This window comes from Saccopteryx bilineata, chromosome 4 (genome assembly GCF_036850765.1).
Source record: "Saccopteryx bilineata isolate mSacBil1 chromosome 4, mSacBil1_pri_phased_curated, whole genome shotgun sequence".
Lineage (NCBI taxonomy): Eukaryota > Metazoa > Chordata > Mammalia > Chiroptera > Emballonuridae > Saccopteryx > Saccopteryx bilineata.
The window spans coordinates 4030136-4057211 of NC_089493.1; the positions used below are offsets into that span (position 1 = coordinate 4030136).

At 46.8% G+C, this 27076-nt stretch overlaps 1 protein-coding gene across 2 annotated transcripts in view; it reads right to left on the reverse strand.

The window, feature by feature from the left end:
* The window catches only part of TECPR2 (tectonin beta-propeller repeat containing 2), a 100419-nt gene that overhangs the window by 65510 nt on the left and 7833 nt on the right, over positions 1–27076 (reverse strand). For both annotated transcript variants that reach the window (XM_066278197.1, XM_066278196.1), the window contains exons 2-5: positions 26554–26844; positions 6775–6903; positions 5914–6045; positions 508–665 (exon numbers count right to left, since the gene is read on the reverse strand). In XM_066278197.1, coding sequence (XP_066134294.1) covers positions 508–665; positions 5914–6045; positions 6775–6903; positions 26554–26772 — 638 coding nt within the window. In that variant the 5' untranslated portion in view covers positions 26773–26844. The remainder of the gene's footprint in view (positions 1–507; positions 666–5913; positions 6046–6774; positions 6904–26553; positions 26845–27076) is intronic.

Below are 27076 nucleotides of genomic sequence, written 5' to 3' on the forward strand. Positions count from 1 at the left end.
CCTTCCTCAGCCCAGCCTGGGCACTCCTGCAGTCCCTGGCCACCCTCTCCCACACCCCGCTATCCACCCCTCCGCTCACCCTTCCTTACTGCCCCCACGCACACACTGCACAGAATCCTACCAGGGTGCTTCTGAGCAGGGCCATCAACTGGAGGCCACCACATGCAGCGGCCACCTTTTCCCACACGGCTGGCAGGCAGGCGGACGTGGCCTAACCCTACTTGTCACTTTTTCCTCCAGGCATCAGGTCAAAGGAGGGACAGCTCTCAGCCCAGAATCCTGTCACCCCTTGCCGACCCTCCCTGTCCTACAAACCCTGCACTCATGGCAGAGACGGCACCACAGAGGGACAAATTCCTCCTCTGACGCTGGGACGAGGCGTCCTGGGCAGGCTGGGGACGCACCAGGATCCCCGGGCTTACAGCTGCCGTCGGCTTGCATGTGGCAAACAACCAGAAACTTAAAAAGTTCCTTCTATAACCACCAGCTGGATACTTGAGAACCTACCTTTTCCTTGGTTGTGTTCCAATTTGCTTGACGGCCTGCTCTTCGGTGTAAAAGAGCAGGCTCCTTTGTGAAGTGGACACGAGCAGCACTTTATGGCTGTAGTCCAGCTGCACAATCGACGACGGCTCCTCTAACACCAGGTGGGAGTCACAGATGCCCTGGGAGAGAGGCGGTCCTGTTAAACTGGAGCAAGGTGGAGTGACAGCAACCCGACCTCCTGTGACCAGGAAATACCCTCGCTCTTATTTTTACTTAGGTCAAGTTACACTTTAAAATGCATGCTTTAACTCTCATCAGATTCGGTGTCAACCCACTGCAATGAAATTATCTAGAAAAGTCCTTAATAATGAGAAAATAGTCAATGTTAACATCTACCTCAGGCTACCTCAAGTTTGACAAGAGACATTAAAAATTCTGTATAATTTCTTTTAAGATGTTCTCAATGGAGAGTTCAAGAAGAATTCATAAGGATCTAAGCAGAAACATGTTGTGCCATGCATATTACTTATTCTATTATAACAATGCCTGACCAGGCAGTGGCACAGTAGATACAGCGTAGGGCTGGGATGCAGAAGACCCAGGTTCAAAACCCCAAGGTCGCCGGCTTGAGCGTGGGCACATCCGGCGTGAATGCAGGCTCACCAGCTTAAGGATGGGGCCGCTGACTTGAGCATAGGGTAATGGACTTGATGCCACAGTCTCTGGCTTGAGCAAGGGGTCACTCGCTCTGCGGTAGCCCCCAGCCAAGGCACATGTGAGAAATAATCAATGAACAACTAAGAAGCTGCAACGAAGAATTGGTGCTTCTCATCTCTCTCCTTTCATGTCTGTCCTTATCTATCTGTCCCTCTCTCTGACCCTGTCACAAAAATAAATAAATTATAATAAATAATTTATATATTTTTCTATATAATTATTATGACACGGGACTTTCTATAAAATTATTATGACAATGACAAGCTGAGTTCATATTTCCCTTTCCCCCCACAAAGAATTCAAAGTAATCTGGGGGACATTTTATCCTTGCCAACTGAAAGGGCCAAGAGGTTAGAAATAAATTTAAATGGTATTAAATATATTAAAAAACAAAAGTAGAATCCTAGAAGGCATTTTATTGCTAACACAAACTCTATTTCTTGGTGTCAGAGATCTGCCTGTATAAGCCACTCTTCCTCTGAACCAGTTTCTTCAGTTAAAAAATACCGATGTGGTCGGATCGTTACAACAACATGGATGGATAACATTATACTGAACGAAATAAGTAAATTAGAAAAAACTAAGAACTATATAATTCCATACATAGGTGGGGCACAAAAATGAGACTCAGAGACATGGACAAGAGTGTGGGGGTTACGGGGTCAGGGGGGAGGAGAGGGAGGGGGTTGGAGGAGGGGAGGGGCACAAAGAAAACCAGTTAAAAGGTGACAGAAGACAACTGGACTTTGGGTGATGGGAATGCAGCATAATCAAATGTCAAAATAACCTAGAGATGTTTTCTCTGAACATATGTACCCTGATTTATCAATGTCACCCCATTAAAATAAAAAAAAACAACCTGGTAGAGCGTCGGCCTGGCATGCGGGAGTCCCGGGTTCGATTCCCGGCCAGGGCACACAGGAGAAGCGTCCATCTGCTTCTCCACTCCTCTCTCTCTCCTTCCTCTCTGTCTCTCTCTTCCCCTTCCACAGCCAAGGCTCCATTAGAGCAAAGTTGGCCCGGGCGCTGAGGATGGCTCTGTGGCCTCTGCCTCAGGCACTAGAATGGCTCTGGTTGCAACAGAGCAACGCCCCAGATGGGCAGAGCATCGCCCCCTGGTGGGCATGCCGGGTGGATCCCAGTCGGGCGCATGCGGGAGTCTGTCTGACTACCTCCCGTTTCCAGCTTCAGAAAAATACAAAAAAAAAAAAAATACCAATGTGGGCTCTGGCCGGTTTGCTCAGTGGTAGAGCGTCCACCAGGCATGTGGAAGTCCCAGGTTCGATTCCCAGCCAGGGCACACAGGAGAAGCACCCATCTGCTTCTCCACCTTTCCCCCCCTCCTTCCTCTCTATCTCTCTCTTCCCCTCCCGCAGCCAAGGCTCCATTGGAGCAAAGCCCCAGATGGGCAGAGCATCACCTCCTACTGGGCTTGCTGGGTGGATCCCAGTCAGGAACATGCGGGAGTCTAACTGCCTCCCCGCTTCCAACTTCAAAAAAATACAAAATATATATATATATATATATATATATATATACACACACACACACACACACACACACACACACACACACACACACACCAATGTGCTGTCATAAACCTATTTTAGGGAAAAGAGAAAAGCGGCAATCAGACTAACTGGTAAAATCTACATAGAGTACAATTCACCCTTTTAGATACATAGTTCTATGAATTTTGACAAGCACACACAGCTATATAACCACCACCACATTTAAGATACAGAAATCCACATTCCTCTCAAACACCAACGATTTTTTAGGGAGATTTCCTGCCCACATTTGCAATTATGCAAATGGTAGCTTTTTAGTTTTTTACTTACCTTGGAATGCTATGAAATTTACTGTATTGAATTTTGCAAAAAACACACACCCTCTCATGTCTTCTTTTTGCAAATCTCACAGAATGCTTGTGTCTTTAAAAAGAAATAATCAGACGCTCAATAAAGCGGAGGGAAAATATGACTGCTAAGTACAGTGCTTCCTGCAGAGCGGTGTTCTCCGAGCCGCGGCGGGCAGGCCAGGCTGGAGAGCAGCAGCGGGTAAGCACACACACAGGGCCCTCAGCACCATCACGGACACCTTCCTGCCGAGTGGCGGCTCTCAAAGTGTGAAAGGGCGGCCTGTGGTCCCAGAGGGTCCCCAGGACCCTTTCCAAGGGGTCTGCGAAGTCAAGATAATTTTCTTTGCTTTCTTTCTTTTTCTGTATGTGCCATGACCAGGGATCAAACCAGCACTTTGGAATGATGCTCTAACCAACTGAGCTATCTGGCCAGGGCAAAACCATTTTCATAATACTAGGTTGCAGCAACCTTGTGCAGAGGGACACGTATACTCATGGCACAAGAGTCAAGCTGGGGGAACTGGGGGAGTCTCAGGGTGGCCACACTGAGCAGGACACCTGGCCCCACCCGTCCGTGTGCCCTCACTCACTACTTGGGCTCGCAGTAAAACACGCATTGCACTTACGAACATTTTTGATGCAGAGAAATGACAATTTCACTAACCCTTGGGCCTTGGGCACACGTGTCTGCATTTTGTCCACTGTATACTAGTCCTCTGTTCTCTCTGGGGCAACTGCTTCCTCTCTGACACCGGGTTTACTTGAAATACTATAATTGTTCCAACTGCAGTATCTACCCAGAAAGAACAAAGCGAGCTTGTTCTTCAAGCACAAGTGACAGTATTTGTTGCTAATGATAAAATTCAAGTTCTCAAATGAAGATTAGAATTTGAAACCGTGGATCCGCCTTTGTGAACCTGAGAGATTCCCAACAGCTAAGAATTTTCCCCATCAGAATGATGGCAAGTCTAACAAAGCTGCTTTCTTCAATCTTATATAAATGTGTTAACATTTGGCACTAAATGTATCAATATGTTCTAAGTAACCAACGCATAAGGTTACAAAATCATGCATGGCTCACAGAGCCATTCTGAGCACAGGACGGACAGGTAGATCTTACTGTTAACAGAGCAGGAAAAATTCACCCATACGGTTTCAATTCCACACTGTAACTAACCTTTAAAGAAACTACCATTGCTCAATTTGGGGACAGGACTAAAGAAGAATATCCACGGATCTCTGAAAGGCTATTAAAATACTCCTCCCATTTCTAACTACATGTCCTCTCGAGGCCCGAGTTTCTTTATATCCTCCAACCAAAACACTGTATTTGCAACAGACTGAATGCAGAGTCAGCTGTCTTCCGCTCAGCTGGATATGAAAGAGATTTGCAAAAATGTAAAGCTCCTCTTTTCACTTGCTTTGAAAATACAGGCCCTCCCAGAGTTATGTATGGGATAGGGTCTGCAGTTCTATTCTTGAGTTGAATTTGTATGCAAGTTGCAACACGTACTTTAACTTACTAAATGCAATTTAGACAGATGTTAATCTTAATACAGTATTTATTTTTACCTTTCTGTGCATATAAATACTTAACCATTTCAAACCTACAGAACCTACCTGGTTTGTAACCTGGGGAACTGCCTATAGTTATTTTCACAAGAATCTTATTTACATTAATATAATATATTTATATAATAGGTTTATTATTATTTCCAAATAAAACCAATATTTTTAAATTTCGTAGTTTTGATTTCTAACACGGTACACTAACTAGATACAACTCATATAAAAAACAGTGCGTTAGGGCCCTCTTTTTTAGAAGTGTAAATGGGTCCAGATACTAAACAGTGTGAACTACATACTACTTAGAGAGTATCTGTTAATAGGTCAGTCTTGGGCGAGAGGAACAAAAGCCACTCAGCTGGTAGCTGCGGCATTCCTACCATGTGCTAGGAATGAAGGCTACATGGGAAAAGGAAAGGCTCGTGCCACCAGGGAGCTCCGTCTAGCTGGGCACAGGCAGGCATGAGGCACATGTGCCGAGGGGAAAGGCTCGTGCTCTGGAGCAGCTCAGTCTGCAGCCGAGCTCTGCCAGGCACTATTAGCTTGTGATCCTGGCCCAGTGACTGCGTCTCTTGGAGCAGTTTCCTCCGTTGACCAGTGTGAGAACACACAGCGTAGGGCACTATGAGAGGATTAAATAAAGCAATAGACATGAGGGTGGGGCTGGACCAGTGTGCTGCCACCAAACCTCCCCATCTGCCACCCTCTCCCATACGAGGTCATGTCAGACAGGCTGGGCTTGGCTAGGGGCGAGCTGTCCACCCACTGAAAGCACTGACCTCTGTCCACAGTTATGATTAGAAAGAGTGTCACCTTGCTCCTCTAAACTCTTCAAGAAATTGGGAATGACAGTGACTACTTTTCTAACGAGTAGAAGAGACAACAGGAGAACGAAAAAAAAAAAAAAGAACCATCCAGTAGAAACAAAGGCCAACTCTTTAGTCACAGAAGTAGAGGCTTATGAAACATTACAGCCCTGGTCGTACAGCTCGGTTGGTTGGAGCATCATCTCAAAGTGCAGAGGTTGCTAGTTTGATCCCTGGTCAGGGCACTTACAGAAACAGACTGATGTTCCTGTTTCTCTCTCCCTCTCTTTCCCTTCTATTCTCACTAAAATCAATAAATAAAATAAAAAAAATTAGAAAAGTCCCTGAAAGAAAGTTACAAATAACAAGATTATCAGGGGACAATGATGAAGAATAAAAGCTGACTGACTAAAAATGCAATTATGAATATCATTTCTCCAAATGTAAGGTCAACAATATCTCTGACAATAATTTTACCTGGTCTAGATCCAGAGAAGAATAGACGATTTTTCCTTTGTCATCTCCAGAGAATAATTTCATCCCATTGGGGCTCCAAGCCAGGGCTGTGATGCTATTTTTGTGAATACCGGTGACATCAAATCTCCGAAGCTATGAATGCACAGAGAGAAAAGGACAAGCACTGTGAGATGGAGCTATGGGTGCATGGTGGAGTGGAACCCTCCTATTTTTGGAGGAGCTGGGCTCCATCTGCCTATTTACCTTCAAAACCCAGAGAACAGCCAGAGAATACGAAGCAAAATTTAAATTATCCATATGTGCTTTTTGCCAAGTGTCCTACCAGAAACAAAAATGTTACCTGATTATAAAGAACACAGTGTTAAGCTTTTCTGAACGTGTATTTTCTAGGCAGATGAGGATTTCTCATTTTAAACCGCACGAGGGGCCCTGGCCGCTTGGCTCAGTGGTAGAGCGTTGGTCTGGCATGCAGGAGTCCCGGGTACAATTCCCGGCCAGGGCACACAGGAGAAGTGCCCATCTGCTTCTCCACCCCTCCCCCTCTCCTTCCTCTCTGTCTCTCTCTTCCCCTCCCGCAGCCAAGGCTCCATTGGAGCAAAGTTGGCCCGGGTGCTGAGGATGGCTCTGTGGTCTCTGCCTCAGGCGCTAGAATGGCTCTGGTCACAACAAAGTAATGCCCCAGATGGGCAGAGCATCGCCCCTGGTGGGCGTGCCAGAAGGATCCCGGTCGGGCGCATGCGGGAGTCTGACTGCCTCTACGTTTCCAACTTCAGAAAAATACAAAAAATAAAAATAGAAATAAATAAAACGCATGAGGAATTTGCTAAGAAGTTCAGAAACACTAGAATGACCAGTGCTGACCTGCTTGTTCCTCCCGGGCAACGAAGACACAAGCTGGAAAACCGCGACCCTCCCGGAGGCCGTGCCAGCAGCCACCAGGTCATCAAAGCAGCTCAGCAACTTCACCGCGGTGATGGCTTCTGTCTTTCCCTAGCGAGAAAACATCTGGTAACAACACCTGTAAGCAGACTGGCTCTCAAAATGAACCACATTACCAGTAGAGGGGAACCTTCATCGGCTGCTGTACATATGCATTCCTGAGAGAACAGGTGTACAATTTAGAAAGATAATTAAACTTGTTAAAACCCTTTTATCTTTTCAGGGTTTTAATCTTTGAAATGACATTAAACACCACATTTCTGACAAAGGAAATGCTGGCCAATTAGGTGTGCACAGGCTGAGCGCCTACCAAGAGGGACTACGGAGGCCGGACAGGAGGTCTGTCCCCCAGGCAGGAGTGTGGGGTGAGGAGGGCCACCCCAGACCCCGCACTGCTTTCTCCCCTCAGTGGGGACCAGTCCCTCAACCATGGCGGTCCATGGCCATGCACACAGGCCCATGCAGGGTCAGTGAGACAGGGTATCAGGAAGTGCTTTAAAAATGAATCCTGGTGTATTTTGGTCCTTAGATCAATAAGTAACATGAACTCAAGCTGAACAGACTGGTTTATTAAGCACGTGTACAGGCACTGCACCAGTGCAGGCTTCCAAGTCCACTTAAGTGACCATTTCTTTATTTTGAAACCATTCATTCAGAAAAGTGACATTACTGACCTTGCTGACATATGGCAAGACCTCCAATAAGCCATTGGGATCCCTGCTGTGGTCACTTAGGTGGTAGTCAGTCTGCCAGAGGCAAGCACACCCTCCACGCAGGGTACTGAGTCAGCTGCCATGGTAACACAAACTAAACTGGGCTGCAGTCACCCCTTAAAGCCTGGCTGTGGCAACAGGAGAAACCGCCCCAGGCAGCAGGGATGCTAATGACTAAGCTCACTGTCATCCGGTACTTCAGAGCTTCGAGGGGTTCTCAGGGGCTATAAACACCTCTGGAGCCAGACTGTGACACAGGGTGAGGACTGTATATGAAGCTGCAGGAAGGAACAGAGGAGCCCTCAAAGAGTCCCTATTTTGCTGCCTTGTCAATCAGAGGCGTCCGGGGAAGGTGCAGAGACGGGGAGAGGGCCTGGCAGGAAGACCAGCCAGAACTTTGCAGTCATCAGGCTGGAGGTACTACATGCTCACCCTGAAAAGTAGCAAAGTGAACAGATGAAGGCAGTAGACTCTGATGAAGATAGGAGACCCTCAAGACCTGGTTAGTGGTGAGAAGCAAACAGCCCCTCATGTGTGCTGAGCATGTGCTGGTGCTGGCCAGCTAGTTAGTTACACACGGTACAGGTGTTGTCTCAGGAGTTCTCAGACAACCACATGCAGAGGCACCATGGTCGTCCTCACTGTACAAAGGGCAAGGTCTCAGGCCCCAGTGTGCCTCTCCAGAGGCCTTGCCCAGACTCACTGCCCTGTGCTCCCTCTGTGAGTGGATCCACAGGCCTGGAGGGGAGGACGGAAGGCTAGGGAGGCTTGCGGAGAGGAAGGACAGGGAAGGACTTCATCACCTGGGATGCAGGTAACATGAGTTGGTGGTGTTCCATTAGCAGAACCTGTTTGAGGGGTGAAGTGCTTTAGACATTATACAGATGTTTTAGACATTATAGTCTTTTTTTTTTAAATGAGAGAGAGAGAGAGAGAGAGAGAGAGACAGGAACAGATAGGAAAAGTTGAGAAGCATCAATTCTTTGCTGTGGTTCCTTAGTTGTTCATTGATTGCTTTCTCATATGTGCCTTGACCGGGGAGCTACAGCAGAAAGAATGACCCCTTGCTCAAGCCAGCGACCTTGGGCTTCAAGCCAGTGACCTTTGGGCTCAAGCCAGTGACCATGGGGTCATGTCCATGATCCCACGCTCATGTCAGCAACCCTGCGCTCAAGATGGTGAGCCCACGCTCAAGCCGGCAACCTCAGGGTTTTGAACCTGGGTCTTCTGCGTCCCAGTCCAACGCTCTATCTACTGACTCCAACGCTCTGTCCACTGACCCCTTGCTCAAGCCAGCGACCTTGGGCTCAAGCCATGGGGTCATATCTATGATCCCTTGTTCAAGATGATGAGCCTGCACTCAAGCTGGATTGAACCCACAGTCAAGCCAGCGACCTCGGGGTTTTGAATCCAAGTCTTCAGTGTCCCAGGCTGACGCTCTATCCATTGCACCGCCACCTGGTCAGGCTAGACATTATATCTTGATATGGTAGCAGGATGCTGTGAAGAGAATATTTTCCCTGGGAATTTGTAATTATGAAAACCACCATCACATCATCAGTCATAATCATTTATTGGAAATTTTGTCCTGTCATAGTACAAATTTACAACAATTTGTAATATTTCTCAATGAATGGTTTAAAAATAAAACTCATCCCACTCAGATGGGCTGGAAGCCCGAATATCTGTGTGCAGTGCTTACACACATGTCATGCTATTCAATAAACATATGTTCTAAGCCTAAGTCAATGTTATTTAATATGATCATTAATAAATGTTACCGTTCTGCACGTAAGAATCAAAGCATCCCGGTTCTGGCCGGGTGGCTCAGTGGAAAAAGCGTGCTTCCAGCATGCCAGAGGTTGTGGGTTTGACCCCTATCAGGGCATGTATGAGAAGCAAGCAATGACAATACAACTAAATGGAACAACTAAGTGAAATGAGTTGATGCTTCTCCTTCCTCTCTCCCTTCCTCTCTCTCTCCCCTCTTTCTCAAATCAATGGGAAAACCCCCTACAAAATATCCTAAAAATCACATTTAACTACACTTCATAGAAACAAAATATGAGGCTTCAACTTTGGACAGTATCAGTCTAGCTATTCGGAAAAACATTTCTCTCCAAACACCTAGAAATGCTAAGTAAGATACATAAAACATACTTCTAAACGCACAAGTGATCTCTAGGAAATAAAATACATCTACAGGAGCCAAAAACAAAGAGGACACTACCAGACCAGAACAGAAGCCACCCCTGAAGCTGCAGGCTTCCCTGGAACTGCCTGGCCAGCACCTGGGCCTCGGTGTTCCGAGCTGGGCAGAGGACGAGGGCAAGGCTTCAGGCCAGATGAGGTGGAGAGCTGGAACCGATATCCCCTGCAAAAACCTGAACCCCTGAGGACCCAACCCTCAGTAGAACTAGGGGGAAGTGGATTTGCTGGCCGATGGAGCTGACAAGGAACTCTGTCTTATCTCAGGCACTGATAGGAGTAAATAAAAAAAGAATCTTTCCAGACCTGGCCGGTTGGCTCAGTGGTAGAGCGTCAGCCTGGCGTGCAGGAGTCCCGGGTTCGATTCCCAGCCAGGGCACACAGGAGAAGCGTCCATCTGCTTCTCCACCCCTCCCCCTCTCCTTTTTCTCTGTCTCTCTCTTCTCCTCCCGCAGCCAAGGCTCCATTGGAGCAAAATTGGCCCGGGCGCTGAGGATGGCTCCATGGCCTCTGCCTCAGGTGCTAGAATGGGCTCTGGTTGCAACAGAGCAATGCCCCAGGTGGGCAGAGCATCGCCCCCTGGTGGACATGCTGGGTGGATCCTGGTCGGGCACATGCGGGAGTCTGACTGCCTCCCCGTTTTCAACTTCAGAAAAATACAAAAAAAAAAAAAAAAAAGAATCTTTCCTAAGAATCTATAGTTCCAAGTCTGCCACACTAAGCATCAGTGTTTGAATTTTTCTTCTCCACTCAAAAGAAGCTTCGTGCCAGGCAATTTAACTGAAGAGCTTCTATGTGAGTAGCACCCCACAGGGCCCGGCAGAGTGAACAGAAACCCCATCTGTGGGGCACAGTCTCGACCCAGGTCCTTTAGCATCTGCACACGTTAGTATCAGCCACATAGCTTATAGTTGGAAATGACCATATGGAAACAGGCCCTATGGAGAAGAGTCAACTAGAAAAGTCAATAATAGAATTGGATGATCCCTCACCCAAGTATTTCATTTAGATTGGAGAGATCCAGCTCATTAAAAAAATGTTTAAAATTTTAAAAGAAATAGGCCCTGGCAGGTTGTCTCAGTGGATAGAGCGTTGGCCTGGCATGTGGACATCCTGGGTTCAATCCCCATTCAGGACACACAGGAAAAGTGATCCTCTGCTTCTCTCCTCCTTCTCTTTCTCTTCCCTGCCTGCAGCTAGTGGCTCGACTAGCTCTAGAGTTGGCCTAGGGTGCTGAGAATAGCTCTTTGGGCCGAGCATCAGCCTTAGGAGTTAAGGATAGCTTGGTTGATTTGAGCATCAGTCCCTGATGGGGGTTGCCGGGTAGATCCTAGTCAGAGCGCATGCAGGAAGGAGTCTGTCTCTATCTCCTCTCCCTTCACTTAAAAAAAAATTTATCTTACCATATACGACAGTGCAAAATGGTACAAGCTGGTCTCTGAACTCCACATGTATGATGCATTGAATACTACTTAAGTTTACCGAAATTCTTTTTGTCAAAGCATGACATGTAAATGCTTTGCACAGTGCAAAAGGTTGTCCAAATGAGCCTACAAGTTTCAAAGCTATCTAAGACAACCTCAATAGTATTTTCATCAGTGATACAGGTTGATAAGAGGCAATCACCCTGAAATTAAGCAAATTCAACTAAGATCACTGAGTCTATAATCTTCATACAACACAAGAGTGGTTAACTCTTTCATGGACTGGCACAGAATTTCTGACACCTGGCAGATGAAAAACACTGGGTTAGGGCATCATCCCGAAACACTAAGGTCATGTGTTCAACTGCCAATCAGGGCACATACAACAAAGTGGAATAACAAATACTCTTCTCTCTCTTTCTCCCCCCTTCCTTCCCTCTCTAAAATCAATCAATTAAAAAGATTCATGAGAAAAACACACACACATATACCCTACAATGAGACAGTAAAACCTCAAAGGTAATGAGAAGAGAATATGTCAGAAAAAAGGCAAATAAGAAAATATAAATTATTTTAAAAAAACAGACTGTAACAATGTAGTCCAGAAGACAGTGAAATATCAACTTCCAACTACTAAGAGAAGAAACTGTTAGCCTATAAGTATACCTGTCTAAATAATTCAAAGACAATCACAGAGACATTCAGACAAACAAAAATATCACGAGTACTTAGCACCAAAGACCAAAGCACGAGCACTACTAAAGGATGCATTCCAGAAAGAAGGAAAATGATTGCAAAGGGAGAACTGAGATGTGACAAGGAATGATGAGTGAAGAAGTTGGCAAAAACACGAGGGAATCTAAATGACTATAACATGCAATAATAATGTCCAATTTGAGTAATTAAAAATAGAATAAAAACACTAGACAGTTGAATGTATGATGAGAAAGGCCAGACAGACACCATAAGAAAACACCATAAGAAAAACAGTTGACTCTTGTACAATGTGGGGGGGGGGCAGGGACATGCAGTTGAAAATCCACGTATAACTTTTTTTTTTTTTTACAGAGAGAAAGTCAGAGAGAGGGATAGACAGGGACAGACAGGAACAGAGAGAGATGAGAAGCATCAATCACCAGTTTTTCGTTGCGACACCTAGTTGTTCATTGATTGCTTTCTTTATTTTATTTTATTTTTATTTTTCTTTTTCTGAAGCTGGAAACGAGGAGGCAGTCAGACTCCCGCAGGCGCCCGACCAGGATCCACCCGGCACGCCCACCAGGGGGCGATGCTCTGCCCATCCGGGGCGTTGCTCTGTTGCGACCAGAGCCACTCTTGCACCTGAGGCAGAGGCCACAGAGCCATCCCCAGCGCCTGGGCCATCTCTGCTCCAATGGAGCCTTGGCTGCGGGAGGGGAAGAGAGAGACAGAGAGGAAGGAAAGGGGGAGGGGTGGAGAAGCAAATGGGCGCTTCTCCTGTGTGCCCTGGCTGGGAATAGAACCCGGGACTTCTGCACGCCAGGCCGACGCTCTACCACTGAGCCAACCGGCCAGGGCCATGATTGCTTTCTTATATGTGCCTTGTCTGTGGGCCTTCAGCAGACGAGTAACCCCTTGTTCAAGCCAGCTTTTGGGCTCAAGCTGGTGAGCCTTGCTCAAACCAGATGAGCCCACACTCAAGCTGGAGACCTCGGGGTTTCAAACTTGGGTCCTCCGCATCCCAGTCTGACACTCTATCCACTGCGCCACTGCCTAGTCAGGCAGGATATAATAAAATATACAAAAATCAGTTGTCTATATAGGAGCAACAAAAAGCCTGGAGCTGAAATAAAGCTGTTATACAGTCCTTTATTATCTGTGAAGTGATGTAATACTTGACAGCAGACTGAAATAGAAAAAAAAAAACTCCGCTTTCTGACTCTGAGTCTTTCTTCTTCCACAGAACACCTCATTTAAGACACTATGGTCACCAAATACGGGAGGGGTTTCCCCATGACAACAAGCAAGTCTCTGACACCAGCTGGATGCCCTACATGTTAACTCAATTTTGATACATCTACCTGGAGATGGCATCTGATCCCACAGGCTGAGGGCTCAGCCCACAGGCTTGCACGCCCCTTGATACCAGTGCTTTTGACTGATGGTGTAGATTAAGGGTTCCAATGACTCACTTCTCGGGTTCGATTAATTCGCCAGAGTGGCTCACAAACCTCAGGGGAACACTTCCAAGCTTTTAATCATGGCGAGGTGTTCCTGCTGACCAGCCCTCATCAGGAACCCAATCAGACTCACCTCCATAGAACAGAAGACGGTCCCATTGCTCTTACCATTTAGGAACTTACAAGAGTTTGAGGAGCCCTGTGTCAGGAACGGGTCAAAGACCAGACACTAGAAAAAGAGATGCTCCTAGTGCTCTTATCACTTAGAAATGGATGAGGGTTTTAGGAGCTCTGTGCCAAAACCAGCAACAGAGACCAATATATATGGTTTTTTCTTAGTATTTCACAACTGAGATAAACTAAAGGACACATATTGCAAGCCCTAGAAAAACTGCTATAAATATAAAACAGCTAGGGCCTGGCCTGTGGTGGTGCAGTGGATGGAGCATTGACCTGGGACGTTGAGGTCGCCAACTCAAAACCCCAGGCTTGATCGGTCAAGACACAGAATGAGAAGCAATTACTATGAGTTATGCTTTCCCTTCCCTTCCTTTCATTCTCTCCTATCTCTAAAATCAATTTGAAAAATAAAAACAAATAAAACAGGTAGAGCCTAATAAAACATAGTGAACATAAAATAGAAATATGAAAAAAAATGCAAAAAGCAGCAAGAGAAGAAAAAAAAAACACAAGGTACAAATAATAAGTGGAACAAACAAAACAATCATCAAGATGGTAGACTTAACCAATTATTCTCAACTGGGGGCATTTTCACCTCCCCCACCATGAGGACATTTGGCAACATCTGGACTTTGCTACAACTTGGGAGGTAGGTACTACTACTGTCACTAGCAGGTAGAAGCCAGGGATGTGCTAAACATTCTACAAAACAGGACAACACCTCCCCACCACCACCAAAATGTCAACAGTATCAAGGTCAAGAAACTCTGACTTAAACCCAACCATGTCGCCTGACCAGGCGATGGCGCAGTGGATAGAGTGTTGGACTGGGATGTGGAAGACCAATGCGGAAGACCCAGGGTCGAGATCCTGAGGTCGCCAGCTTAAGCACAGGCTCATCTGGTTTGAGCAAGACTCACCAGTTTGAGCCCAAAGGTCGCTGGCTCAAGCAAGGAGTCACTCGCTCTGCTGTAGCCCCCAGTCAAGGCACATATGAGAAAGCAATCAATGAACAACTAAGGTGCTGCAATGAAGAATTGATGCTTCTCATCTCTCTCCCTTTCTGTCTGTCCCTATCTGTCCCTCTGTCTGACTCTGTCTGCCACAAAAATAAACAAACAAATAAATAAATAAATAAACCCAATCACGTCAATAAATATAAATGGTCTGAATATGCCACTGTCATAGTGGATAAAGTATGATCCAACTTCAGGCTATATACTTTAGATATAGAGTAATGCACTTTATCTATAAAGGCACAGATAAACTAAAAATAAGAACAGAGACTATAGCCTGACTAGGCAGTGGTGCAGTGGATAGAGTGTCAGACTGGGATGCAGAGGACCCAGGTTTGAAATCTTGAGGTGGCTGGCTTGAGCGTGGGCTCACCAGCTTGAGCACAGGGTTGCTGGCTTGAGCCCAAAAGTCATTGGCTTGAAGCCTAAGGTTGCTGGCTTGAGCAGGGGTCACTCACTCAGATCTAGCCCCCTGGTCAAGGCACATATGAGAAAGCAATCAATGAACAACTAAGGTGCCACAACAAAGAATTGATGCTTCTCATCTCTCTCCCTTCCTTCCTGTCTGTCCCCCTTTCTCTGTCAATAAATAAATAAATAAATAAATGAGACTATATACCATGTAAACTCTAATTATAAGAAAGCAGAGCCCTGGCTGGTTGGCTCAGCGGTAGAGCGTCAGCCTGGCGTGCGGGGGACCCGGGTTCGATTCCCGGCCAGGGCACATAGGAGAAGCGCCCATTTGCTTCTCCACCCCCGCCCCCCCTCCTTCCTCTCTGTCTCTCTCTTCCCCTCCCGCAGCCAAGGCTCCATTGGAGCAAAGATGGCCCGGGCGCTGGGGATGGCTCCTTGGCCTCTGCCCCAGGTGCTGGAGTGGCTCTGGTCGCAGCAGAGCGACGCCCCAGAGGGGCAGAGCATCGCCCCCTGGTGGGCAGAGCGTCGCCCCTGGTGGGCGTGCCGGGTGGATCCCGGTCGGGCGCATGCGGGAGTCTGTCTGACTGTCTCTCCCCGTTTCCAGCTTCAGAAAGAAAAAGAAAAAGAAAAAGAAAAAAAAAAAAAAAAAAAAAAAAGAAAGCAGAGGCCCTGGCCGGTTGGCTCAGCGGTAGAGCGTTGGCCTGGCATGGCATGCGGGGGACCTGGGTTCGATTCCCAGCCAGGGCACATAGGAGAAGTGCCCATTTGCCTCTCCACCCCCCGCCCTCCTTCCTCTCTGTCTCTCTCTTCCCCTTCCGCAGCCAAGGCTCCATTGGAGCAAAGATGGCCCGGGCGCTGGGGATGGCTCCTTGGCCTCTGCCCCAGGCGCTAGAGTGGCTCTGGTCGCGGCAGAGTGACGCCCTGGAGGGGCAGAGCGTCGCCCCTGGTGGGCATGCCGGGTGGATCCCAGTCGGGTGCATGCGGGAGTCTGTCTGTCTCTCCCCGTTTCCAGCTTCAGAAAAATACAAAAAAAAAAGAAAGCAGAAGTAGGCTCTGGCCGGTTGGCTCAGTGGTAGAGTGTCGGCCTGGCGTGCAGGAGTCCCGGGTTTGATTCCCGGCCAGGGCATACAGGAGAAGCACCCATCTGCTTCTCCACCCCTCCCCGTCTCCTTCCTCTCTGTCTCTCTCTTCCCCTCCTGCAGCCAAGGCTCCATTGGAGCAAAGGTGGCCCGGGTGCTGAGGATGGCTATATGTAGAATGGCTCTGGTTGCAACAGAGCGACGCCCCAGATGGGTAGAGCATCGCCCCCTGGTGGGCATGCCGGGTGGATCCTGGTCGGGCGCATGCGGGAATCTGTCTGACTGCCTCCCCGTTTCCAACTTCAGAAAAATACAAAAAAGAAAGCAGAAGTAGCTACTTTAATACCAAAGGAATATTACCAGAGATAAAAAGAGACATTTTATAGTAATAAAAGGATCAATTCAACAAGACATAACATTTTATTAACCAATGGTCACCCCAATAAAGTAATTTTTAAAAGAACATAAGACGACATAACAACCCTAACTGTATAGGTACCTAATGACAGAGCTTTAAAATGCATGAAGCAACACAAAGTGTGCATGTACTTAATGCTACTGAACACTTAAAAATGGTTAAAATGGTAAATTTTATGTTATATACATTTCACCACAATAAAAAGTACCTAAAGCAGAAACTGACTGAACTGAAATGAGAAAAATAAAACACACAATTTTGGCTGGAGACATCAGCGTTCCTCTCACAGCAATTGACAGAACAAGTAGACAAAACCAAACAAACAAAAAAACCAGTAAGGCCACAGAAGTCTTGAAAGACTGAACCGCACTATTACACTAGTTTGTGTCTTCCAAAAAGCAGGCCAGAGGCTGGCATTACACTCGCAAGCATCTACTCGGAGGCACAGATCACAGCGCAGGGTCCGCAGCTGGAAGGGAGGCGGTAGGAAGGAGGGCTGGAAACGGTCACCTCAGACTGCGCTGCGGCTCACAAAAGTTTCGGCCAAGTCAATAGCGACACCCAAGCCGCAGTCACCTGTCGGAGGACTGACCCGTTTCACAGGCTCGACTCTGTCTGCCTAGGTTCCCAGCAGCGCGCAGGCACTGGCTGGGAGCAAGTGCTCTCGGAACAAGCACAGTGGTGGACTGAGTGACCTTCAACTATGGTCCCAGCATAGCAGTCACTGAGATTAGGTCATTACCAAGCAACACATGGAGTAAAACACACAGACAAACATTCTATGTTATTTAAAGAGATCAAATATTTGAGGGTTACTTTTTTTTTTAAATTTTTTATTTATTTATTCATTTTTAGAGAGGAGAGAGAGAGAGAGGGAGAGAGAGAGAGAAGGGGGAGGAGCTGGAAGCATCAACTCCCATATGTGCCTTGACCAGGCAAGCCCAGGGTTTCGAACCGGCGACCTCAGCATTTCCAGGTCGACGCTTTATCCACTGCGCCACCACAGGTCAGGCTGAGGGTTACTTTTTATAACTGAATCAGGATGCACAAAATCTCTTTTAGGCTATCCAAACACTCAACACTAAAATCCATTATTAGTATTTCCATTTCATAAAACCAATCCTTCATTCAACACATTATTTAAAAATAGGCATTTTACTGCACTAACCCTATTAAAACAGTAATGTAATATTGTTTTTCACACAAGTCTACAAATAGAGATGGACCTCACTAACCTTAAATAGTTGCTGGTTTCGAATGAGATGAGCAGTGAAGCTGGGCTAAGCAGTTAAGTGTTTATGGATGGCTTTGCTGTGCTGAGTGTGGGGGACACAAACCACTAGGCTGCTTTCAGGGGTTTCACGGCCCGGGAGAGGGAGCAAGACCCATCAACAGGAACCAAGCCCCGTCAGCACTGACGCACACATGCAGGGAGTCACGGAAGGAGGTGGTCCGCTCCAACAGATGCAGAAGAGGGGAGGGCAGGCGAGGGCGCTGCCTTCGGGATGCCTCACGCACGGTCTTGTCCTTGTTTTCGTTTTAAAATGATGATATATGATCACACACACGAGACAATGCACAACACAACTAGACACAACAGCTTGAAGAGTTATGAAACGAGCACCTGCGAGTCTCCGTCTGGCTTGGGAAAGGGAACATCAGGCACAACTCCGAAACCCTCTGTGCCCTCCTCCCTGACTCACACCCAGACACCAACATCACCGCCCTGCAACTGGGACTAGTCACGGCCTTGCCCTGCTCAGAGCTTCACCACAGGAGCACGTGTTAGTACACATGAAGTGTGCAGGACTGCCACAGACAGGGCCACACTGGGGAGTGAGCACGTGGAGGTGTGGCTCCCAGCCTTTCTGTCCCTGGTGCTCAATCTCGTTGGTGTCTTGTTGTTGATCAGCCCAGGGAGGCTGTCTCATGATCAACTAATGCACAAGAAGTGGAAGTTTAAGCCAAAAATCCAACTTATTTAATATTTTACAGTCAAACAAATCTGAATTAACAATAAGTATGAATTATACATTCCTCCCACATGGCCGATGTACATGGGTAGCAAGTTTTAGAACAAAAAGTTTCTTGACAAGCTATACAGAACAATTCCTTTTTAAAAAAAAATTATTTCCGGCCCTGGCCGGTTGGCTCAGTGGTAGAGCATTGGCCTGGCGTGTGGAAGTCTCAGGTTCAATTCCCGGCCAGGGCACACAGGAGAGGCACCCATCTGCTTCTCCACCCCTCCCCCTCTCCTTCCTCTCTGTCTCTCTCTTCCCCTCCCGCAGCCGAGGCTCCATTGGAGCAAAAGATGGCCCGGGCACTGGGGATGGCTCCTTAGCCTCTGCCCCAGGCGCTAGAGTGGCTCTGGTCGCGACAGAGCGACACCCCGGAGGGGCAGAGCATCGCCCCCTGGTGGGCGTGCCGGGTGGATCCCGGTCGGGCGCATGCGGGAGTCTGTCTGACTGCCTCCCTGTTTCCAGCTTCAGAAAAATTAAAAAAAAAAAATTTCCATTGATTTGAGGGGGGATGGAGGGAAAAAGGGGGAGAAGGGGGGAGGGAGGGGCAGAGGGGGGAGGGATGGAGGGAGAGATAGAGAGAAAAGCATTAACTCATGGTCCACTTAGTTCCCTGTAGATATGCACTCACTGGGTGCCTCTCATCGGTGCCCTGACTGTGGATCAAACCCGCAACCTCAGTGCACAGGGATGAGGCTCTATCCACTGACCCACCCGGCCAGGGCCACGGAGCAATTTCTAATGAAACCACTGAAGCGTTAGAGCCAGCACGCCAAGGGGGTCATGGCTCGCAAAGGGACCCCCACACCCAGCGGTACAGGGAATCTGGCCTGTTCTACAGCAGACTACCCACTTCCTTCAGGAACAGTTCAGTCTGACTCTGGCCTGAGATCTGCTCCTCTGTCTCTGCCAGGGCACTGTCCATCTCAGACCTCATCCATTCTGTGTTCAGCTCTTCCTGTTTCCCTCATTTCCAGCTTCCTCGGGGGTACTTCTTGTTGCCTCATTATGGCAATGTAACTTCCTCAAACAGAAATCCAATAATCAAAAAACTTAGAGAGACAAAGTTTGACTGGAAAGAAGCCGAGAATGTTTCCTGCACAAACCCGTCACCATCAGGACAGCAAGCAGCCCGCTTTCTTAGGCTCCTGGCGGGCAGCTTTCCTTTAATGCACAAAAGTGTTCCATGGGACAAAAGTGCACCAGGGGACAAAAACAAGCTCCCTGTGCACAGGCTCGTGGGGACTGGGAGGTCTGACGAGCTTTCTTCATGGGCCTCTCTGGCACAGCGAGGTCAGCCTTCAGGAGAAACTGTTGGCACATCAAATAACCAACAGATCTGAATATTTTGAAATATTTAAAAAGACAAGTAAGATACAAATTCATTAAACTTTTAAGAATTGTTTCACTCTTTTCCTTCTTTTACAAACAAAGAACTATAGTTTCAAGTTTGAATATTTATACACATTAGTAATCTAAAAGTTAAAGGCATCTGCTTTTCTGGAATAATTTCCTTAACTTCCTAGTAAAAACTGGAGTAGGGACTGTCCAGTGGACCTGAAGGAAGTCCCTGGGGTGGGGGACTCTTGCACTAGCGAACAAGACATAAGGCCGATGACCCATAAAGAAAAACAACTGGACAGCCAGCAGATCTCAGCAGTCAAGAGACAATGCAGGCCCTGGCCGGTTGGCTCAGCGGTAGAGCGTCGGCCTCACGTGCAGGGGAGCTAGGTTCGATTCCCGGCCAGGGCACATAGGAGAAGCGCCCGTTTGCTTCTCCACCCCTCCTCTCCTCTCTGTCTCTCTCTTCCCCTCCCGCAGCCAAGGCTCCATTGGAGCAAAGATGGCCCGGGCGCTGGGGATGGCTCCTTGGCCTCTGCCCCAGGCGCTACAGTGGCTCTGGTCTCGGCAGAGCGAAGCCCCGGAGGGGCAGAGCGAAGCCCCGGAGGGGCAGAGCATCGCCCCCTGGTGGGCAGAGCATCGCCCCTGGTAGGCGTGCCAGGTGGATCCCGGTCAGGTGCATGCGGGAGTCTGTCTGACTGTCTCTCCCCGTTTCCAGCTTCAGGGAAAAAAAAAAAAAAGAGACAATGCAATAATACCTTTAAAGCGCTGAGGAAAGATAACCACTGTCCCATATCACCTTTGGACCCACACCTATGCGTCACTCAAATGATCATATATATGTGGATTTTCTGAATTCCCTATTGTTTCAATGACCTATTTATCTAATCTTGTGCTAATACCACATTGCTGCCTGACCTGTGCTGGCACAGTGGATAGAGCGTCAATCTGGAATGCTGAGGCTGCCAGTTTGAAACCCGGGGCTTGCTTGGTCAAGGCACCTACGAGAAGCAACCGTTTCTCACTCCCCCTATGCCTCTTTCTCTCCTCTCTTTAAAATCTATAAATAAAACTGCACATTCCCTTAATTACTGAGGCTTTATAAGTGTTATTACTCAGGAGAGCAACTTCTCCCCTCTTGTTCTTTTTTCCCACTTGAGAGAGAAGGGGGGAAACGGAGAGAGAAGCACCAACTCGTTATCACTTAGTTGTGCACCCACATCAGTATGCTTCTCATACGTGCCCTGACCAGGCCTCAAACTGGTGATCTCGGGGTCAAGCCAGCAACCCAAGGATCAAACTGGCGACCTTGGAGCTCCAGGAAGATGTTCTATCCATTGTGTCACCAGCCAGGGCACCATGTTGTTCTTTTTCCACTAGTATCTTGCTTCTTTTGGACTCCTTACATATACATGATTTTTAATTGATTGGTTTTGGAGAGGCAGAGAAAGGAAGGGAGAGAGAGAGAGAGAGAGAGAGAGAGACAGAAGCATTCATTTGTTGCTCCACTTAGTTGTGTATTCATGGGTCACTTCCACATGTGGCCTGACTGGGGATCGAACCCACAACCTTGGTGTTCCAGGACAATGTTCTAACTGACTGAGCTAACCAGCCAGGGCCCACATACATTTTAAATCATCCTGCCAATTGCCATTAAGAAAAACTTACTGGAATTAAATTGAACTTAGAACAAATTAGGGAGCATGGACATCTAATAAAATATGATTTTTGTGGTGAATCACTGTAAAGACATTGGAAAGCTGATCCCCAGCAACAAATGACCTAGCGATGGCGGTCTGAAGGAAACCGAAGCTGGGGAGACGCCACTGGAACCCTGGAGGGCAATGCCACCACACTCCAGATTTAGATCTTGGGATGTTTATCAGCGGGCCTCGGGGTGTCTTCCACAGGGAAAGACGAGGGAAGCACAGGAAATGCATCTTTGGCTGATGTGGTGAGACAAAAGCTCCCATTTCTGTGTTAAAAACACAGTAGATACATCAGGGAAACATTTACAGCATTTTAAAGCATGAGCTTTATAACAGGTCCATCGTCCCGGAGTGCTGCTTACTCTCTCCAGGTCTTTGTTCGGCTCTGTTCTTGGTCAGCCCTTCCCGGAAGCTCATTTAAAGCGGGCCCACCCTGCTGGCACCCCTCTGTCTCCGGTTCGCCTTCCCCTCAGCATGTCACCACCTGTCTGTGCACATGCTGACCTTTCTGGCTCTCTCTCCTGGAGTCCCAGCTCCGCGTGGGCAGGAACTCTGCATGTGGGGCATGACTGCATCTCCAGGGCCTCCCTGCATCTCCAGGGGCCTGGCCCATGGTGAGCACTGCACCAATACAAACTGGGTGAGCACACCGGGACAGCCAGTGTGGCAAAGTGGCTGAAATGAGGACCAGAATGGCTGTGGTTGGGGCAGAGTTCCAAGGGCAAAGCCAGGAAACTGCAGCAGCCTGCTGAGTGCTGACAGGAGAGATCATACGTTTCATTTCAAAACAGAAAATCAGAAACTCAGGGCAAGTCATCCTTCTGATCTATCCCTACCCACATCACACCAGCAATGTAACAAGTCTGTAGCATTTCCGTACTTATTATTGATATTATCATCTCCTCGCTGCATCTCCGCTTGCCTTTGGCACTCACTACCAAGACTTCTTGTGTCTGCATCTGCTCTCTCCTACTGACTTGCGGAGAAAAAGACAAGGTTTCCAAAAGCATTATTCTTGAAAACATATGCCAGGCTCTATTGGTCACATAAAAGGTCTGCTTTCTTCTTCAGGAACATAATCCATTTAAAAACATGCTCTTTCAATGCCATACATGATATCTTAGAGGGCAAACTAACTTTTATTTTTATTTATCTTCCCATTAAATCTTAGATTTTCCCTAAATTAAACCAGTTAGCGCATCTCTCGGTGTTCCCTTAGAAATCCCAGAGACCCTGAATCTGGTTTCCACTGTCTTTCACATCCAGACTTCACTTTTGTGAAGGCCGGCCCCCTCTCACAGGAAGTGAGCACAATGGTCAGGCCACCGGCCGTGTGGCTTGGAGCAAGCGTTTTACTGTTTACCTGCAGAGCATGGGGATTGTACTAAAGGATTCTAAGACCCAACCAGTTCTGAAGACAAAACTGACAACAATAACAACATAAACACTTAATTCATCTCTAGGATCATACGCTAATGACTGAACCAAAGCTCAAAACAAGTTTTTGTATCACTGTATTCATACAAGTAATATATAAATGTTATTACAAAAAAATTCTAATAATTCCACAGTATTAAAGTAAAAAAAATACTTCCCTTCATACCCACCCCCCACCTTGCTGCATTCCCAACCCCCCACCAGAGTCAGGTAATCATGCGCAACAGTGTGGGGGTGTTTCCTATGTGCTTTACACGCAGACATGTAGCTTTATTTTCAAACCCTAACATTCTAACTCCAAATTCTGTGCTCTTCCCAAAACAGAATTTTTATTTCCTACATTTTCTGTTATTTTCCACAATTATAAGTTTGTATTCTTTATATAATGGATGGTCAAAAATTGCATTTTAATAACTCAGGGCTGCCAAGTTTGGATTTGGGCACCAGTAAAGCACATTTTTTATTGTCCCTCAATAGGGAAAAACCAGCTGAAAACAAATGCGTGGGTTTTCCTGGAGTCCTCTCCTTGTCTGCTAGGTTCCACCCAACTCTAGTCCCTGCAAAGCCTGGCCTAACATATCAGAGCCCAAAAGGGCACATCACACGGTAAACAGAAAACTAATTCTCAGTAAAACTATAAAACTGCCAGCCAGGTGTAATTTGTAGTTCCATTCTGGGGAGTACTAAATTCTTTTTTTCCTTAAATGTATCTTAGTTTGATGGCTGAAAATGTAAAGTTATATATTTACATGAAAAAGAACAATAAAATGGTCATCAGCGAGACACGTGCTTTCTAAAAGAAAACTGGGCTGTAGATTCCATGAGTGCACACTGATACAATGCTTGGCCCCCAGCCCCTCCCCCACATGGCCCCAGGTTCCAGCCCTCCCTTCCTGTGGGCAGCCTGCCTGCTTTCCGGCCCTATCCCATACCGCTCCAGGTCTTGCTCTGTATTCCAGCTCCATGCGAACACATCTTCTGGAACAATCACTAGCAAGAAAACCCTAAGACAGTAAACTTCAATGACAAAGAACACTCATACTGAATTAAACCCAAGGGGCTAGCACAAGTCCTCGACAGTGTTAGCAGTCAGAAGAGTAAGTACTTTGGGAGAAGTACAAATTGGGAGATGGCACCAGGAAATCTACTGAGCTGCTGAAAATGTTCTACATCTTTTTCTTTATGATTTTACTCATTGCCTGACCAGGCGGTGGATAGAGCATCAGACTGGGAAGCAGAGGACCCAGGTTCAAGACCCCGAGGTCACCAGCTTAAGCACGGGCTTATCTGGCTTAAGCAAAAAGCTCACCAACTTGGAGCCAAGGTCGCTGGCTCAAGCAAGGGGTTACTTGGTCTGCTGAAGGCCCACAGACAAGGCACATATGAGAAAGCAATCAATGAACAACTAAGGTGTTGCAACGAAAAACTGATGATTGATGCTTCTCATCTCTCTCTGTTCCTGTCTATCCCTCTCTCTGACTCTCTGTCCCTGTAAAAAAAAAAAAAAAAAAAAAAAAGATTTTACCCATTGACTTTACAAAGAGAGGGGAGAGAGAGAAGGGTAGAGAGAAGTATCAACTCATAGTTGCTTCGTTTTAGTTGTTCATTGACTGCTTCTCGTATGTGCCTTGACTGGGAGGCTACAGCAGAGCGAGTGACCCCTTGCTCAAGCCACCAACCTTGGGCTTCAAGCCAGTAAACTTTGGGCTCAAGCCAGTGACCGTGGGGTCATGTCTATGATTCCATACTCAAGCCAGTGACCCCGCACTCGAGCTGGTGAGCCCATGCTCAAGCCGGCGACCTCGGGGTTTTGAAACTGGGTCCTCTGCATCCCAGTCTGATGCTCTGTCCACTGCGCCACCACCTGTAGGGAAAGGGATTGGGTAGACTGCCAATTTCTCATCTGAAACCATGGAGGCTGGAAGACGGCAGTGAATATTTTTAATCCATCTTTTTTCCTGACATACTTTCATTGGGCACAGAATTCCTCGCTGATGGTTTTCTTTCAGTACTTTAGAATGCTGTACTGCCGTCTTCCAGCCTCCATGGTTTCAGATGAGAAATGGTAGTCATCCCAATCCCTTTCCCTACAGGTAATGTGTCAAATTTCCCTGGCTACATTTTTTTTTAAAGATTTTATTCATTCATTTTAGAGAGAGGAGAAAGAGGGAGGGTGAGGGAGGAGCAGGAAGCATGCACTTCCCGTATGTGCCTTGACCAGGCAAGTCCATGGTTATGAACTGGAGACCTCAGCGTTCCAGGTGGTTGCTTTATCCACTGTGCCACCACAGGTCAGGCTTCCATAGCTACTTTTATGACTTTCTTTTATCTTTATTTTTCAACTGTTTGATCATGATGTGTCTGGGCACAGATTTCATTGGTTTATCTAGTTAAGGGTTTGCCCTTGAATTCATGTCTTCCTTGTTAAGTGCTTGAAGTATTTGAGATTTCAGAGAAATTAATTTATAACTACAGTTGTAAAGATTAACTATATAATGGTCTTAAATGTTTGGGGAATTTGCTCAGTCAACTCCATAAGCTATTAATCAAAGAAAAGACATAACAGTAGTTTTAATTTTTATACAAAAATATTAACATAAACTCTAGAGTCAATCTGTCCAAGTTCAGATATTCATCCACTAACTCCTGACACAGGTAGGTCCCTTAACCTCTCCGTGTCTCAGCTGTCTCCCTGGTAGAATGGGGATAATAACAATACCACCTCACAGAGTTTTGTGAGGAAGAAATGAGTTGATATATATGTAAGGGTTAAATAACACGTCATATAATAAGTGCTACATGACTTCTAACCCTTTGTGTTATTTTAAATTGAGTACAGAGACTTCAGAAACACTGACTTTTCAAAAAAGGCTAATAAGTTGAATATTGATTTAAATACAGATATTTGGAAACATTTCCCTTAAACACAAAAGCCTGTCTTAGTCCATAAAAGCCCACTAACAGCACAAAGAGTCTCGCAAGGCCGTGAGGGAGGAGCCACCACGCAGTCACCTTTGAGTCCCTCTCAGAAAAAAGTGCCCAGATTCTAACTGAATGGATGTATTCAATGACGGTCCACCAATACCTGGTGTCCCCAACATCCCACACAGACACGCCCATATCAACCAACGCAAAACAGAGGTCGGCCAGGATCCCACAGCAGTGTTCTACGAAAGTTACCTCATTTAAGAGGCACATGTTCCAGCACCTAGCCAATATTGATACCAATCCTTTTCTCATAACAAATTCAACAGAATAATCAGGGAATTATTTGAGTAAGTCTGTCAAGGTTCTTTGAGAAACAAAACATGCAGGAAAAATATCTACTTCCAAAGTTTTCTACTAAGTATTAAACACTAAAATGTTCTCTTTTTAAAGTGATGCTAGATTTTGAGAGGCAGGATAAAAAAGTTAAAAACACCATTTTTAGTTATATTCCACCTCAATTAAACATGATTTTAAAGTACTGCCTGGGTGAGGATCGAAGGCCATATTCTGGCAAATCGTTAGTCAACGTCCCACACTGGACATTAAACGTCGGCCAGGACACAGGCAGGCCCACGTGCAGAGGACGGCAGGACTCACCTCAAAGTTGTACTTCTTCATCCGGCTGAGGTGCCGGCAGTACAGGTAGAGCATGCCGGTGCTGCTGCCCACGGCAATGTAGTCCCCGGTGGTGTCCAGGGCCGTCAGGTAGACTGCCACAGAGCGGAAGCCCTTCTGGATCTTGGTGGGAATCGCGTTGAGGAGATAGTATAAGGGGCAGAACTCCCTGAACGTGACGGGTTCTGGCGTGGATGCCATGGCCAAGGTTTCCACAGATGATCTTCAGAAAGGAAAAGGAATGTTGATGTGGCATCTAGGGAAACCTGTGGGCTACAGAACAAGGCACTGTACTTCTCTGTCTCACCAGGCCAAACAGAAGTCACGCTTAATGGTGACAACAGGAAGCTTTCAGGAGGGGAAACATTATAGCAGGAGCTTAATTAAACCGAGGAAGTAAACCAGTAGTCATTCAGATCACTTTTGGTTTTTTTAACATTTCAATTCAAAATGTACTTAATTATGGACCAGCCCTATTAATTTATATTGTGATAAATAATATGGA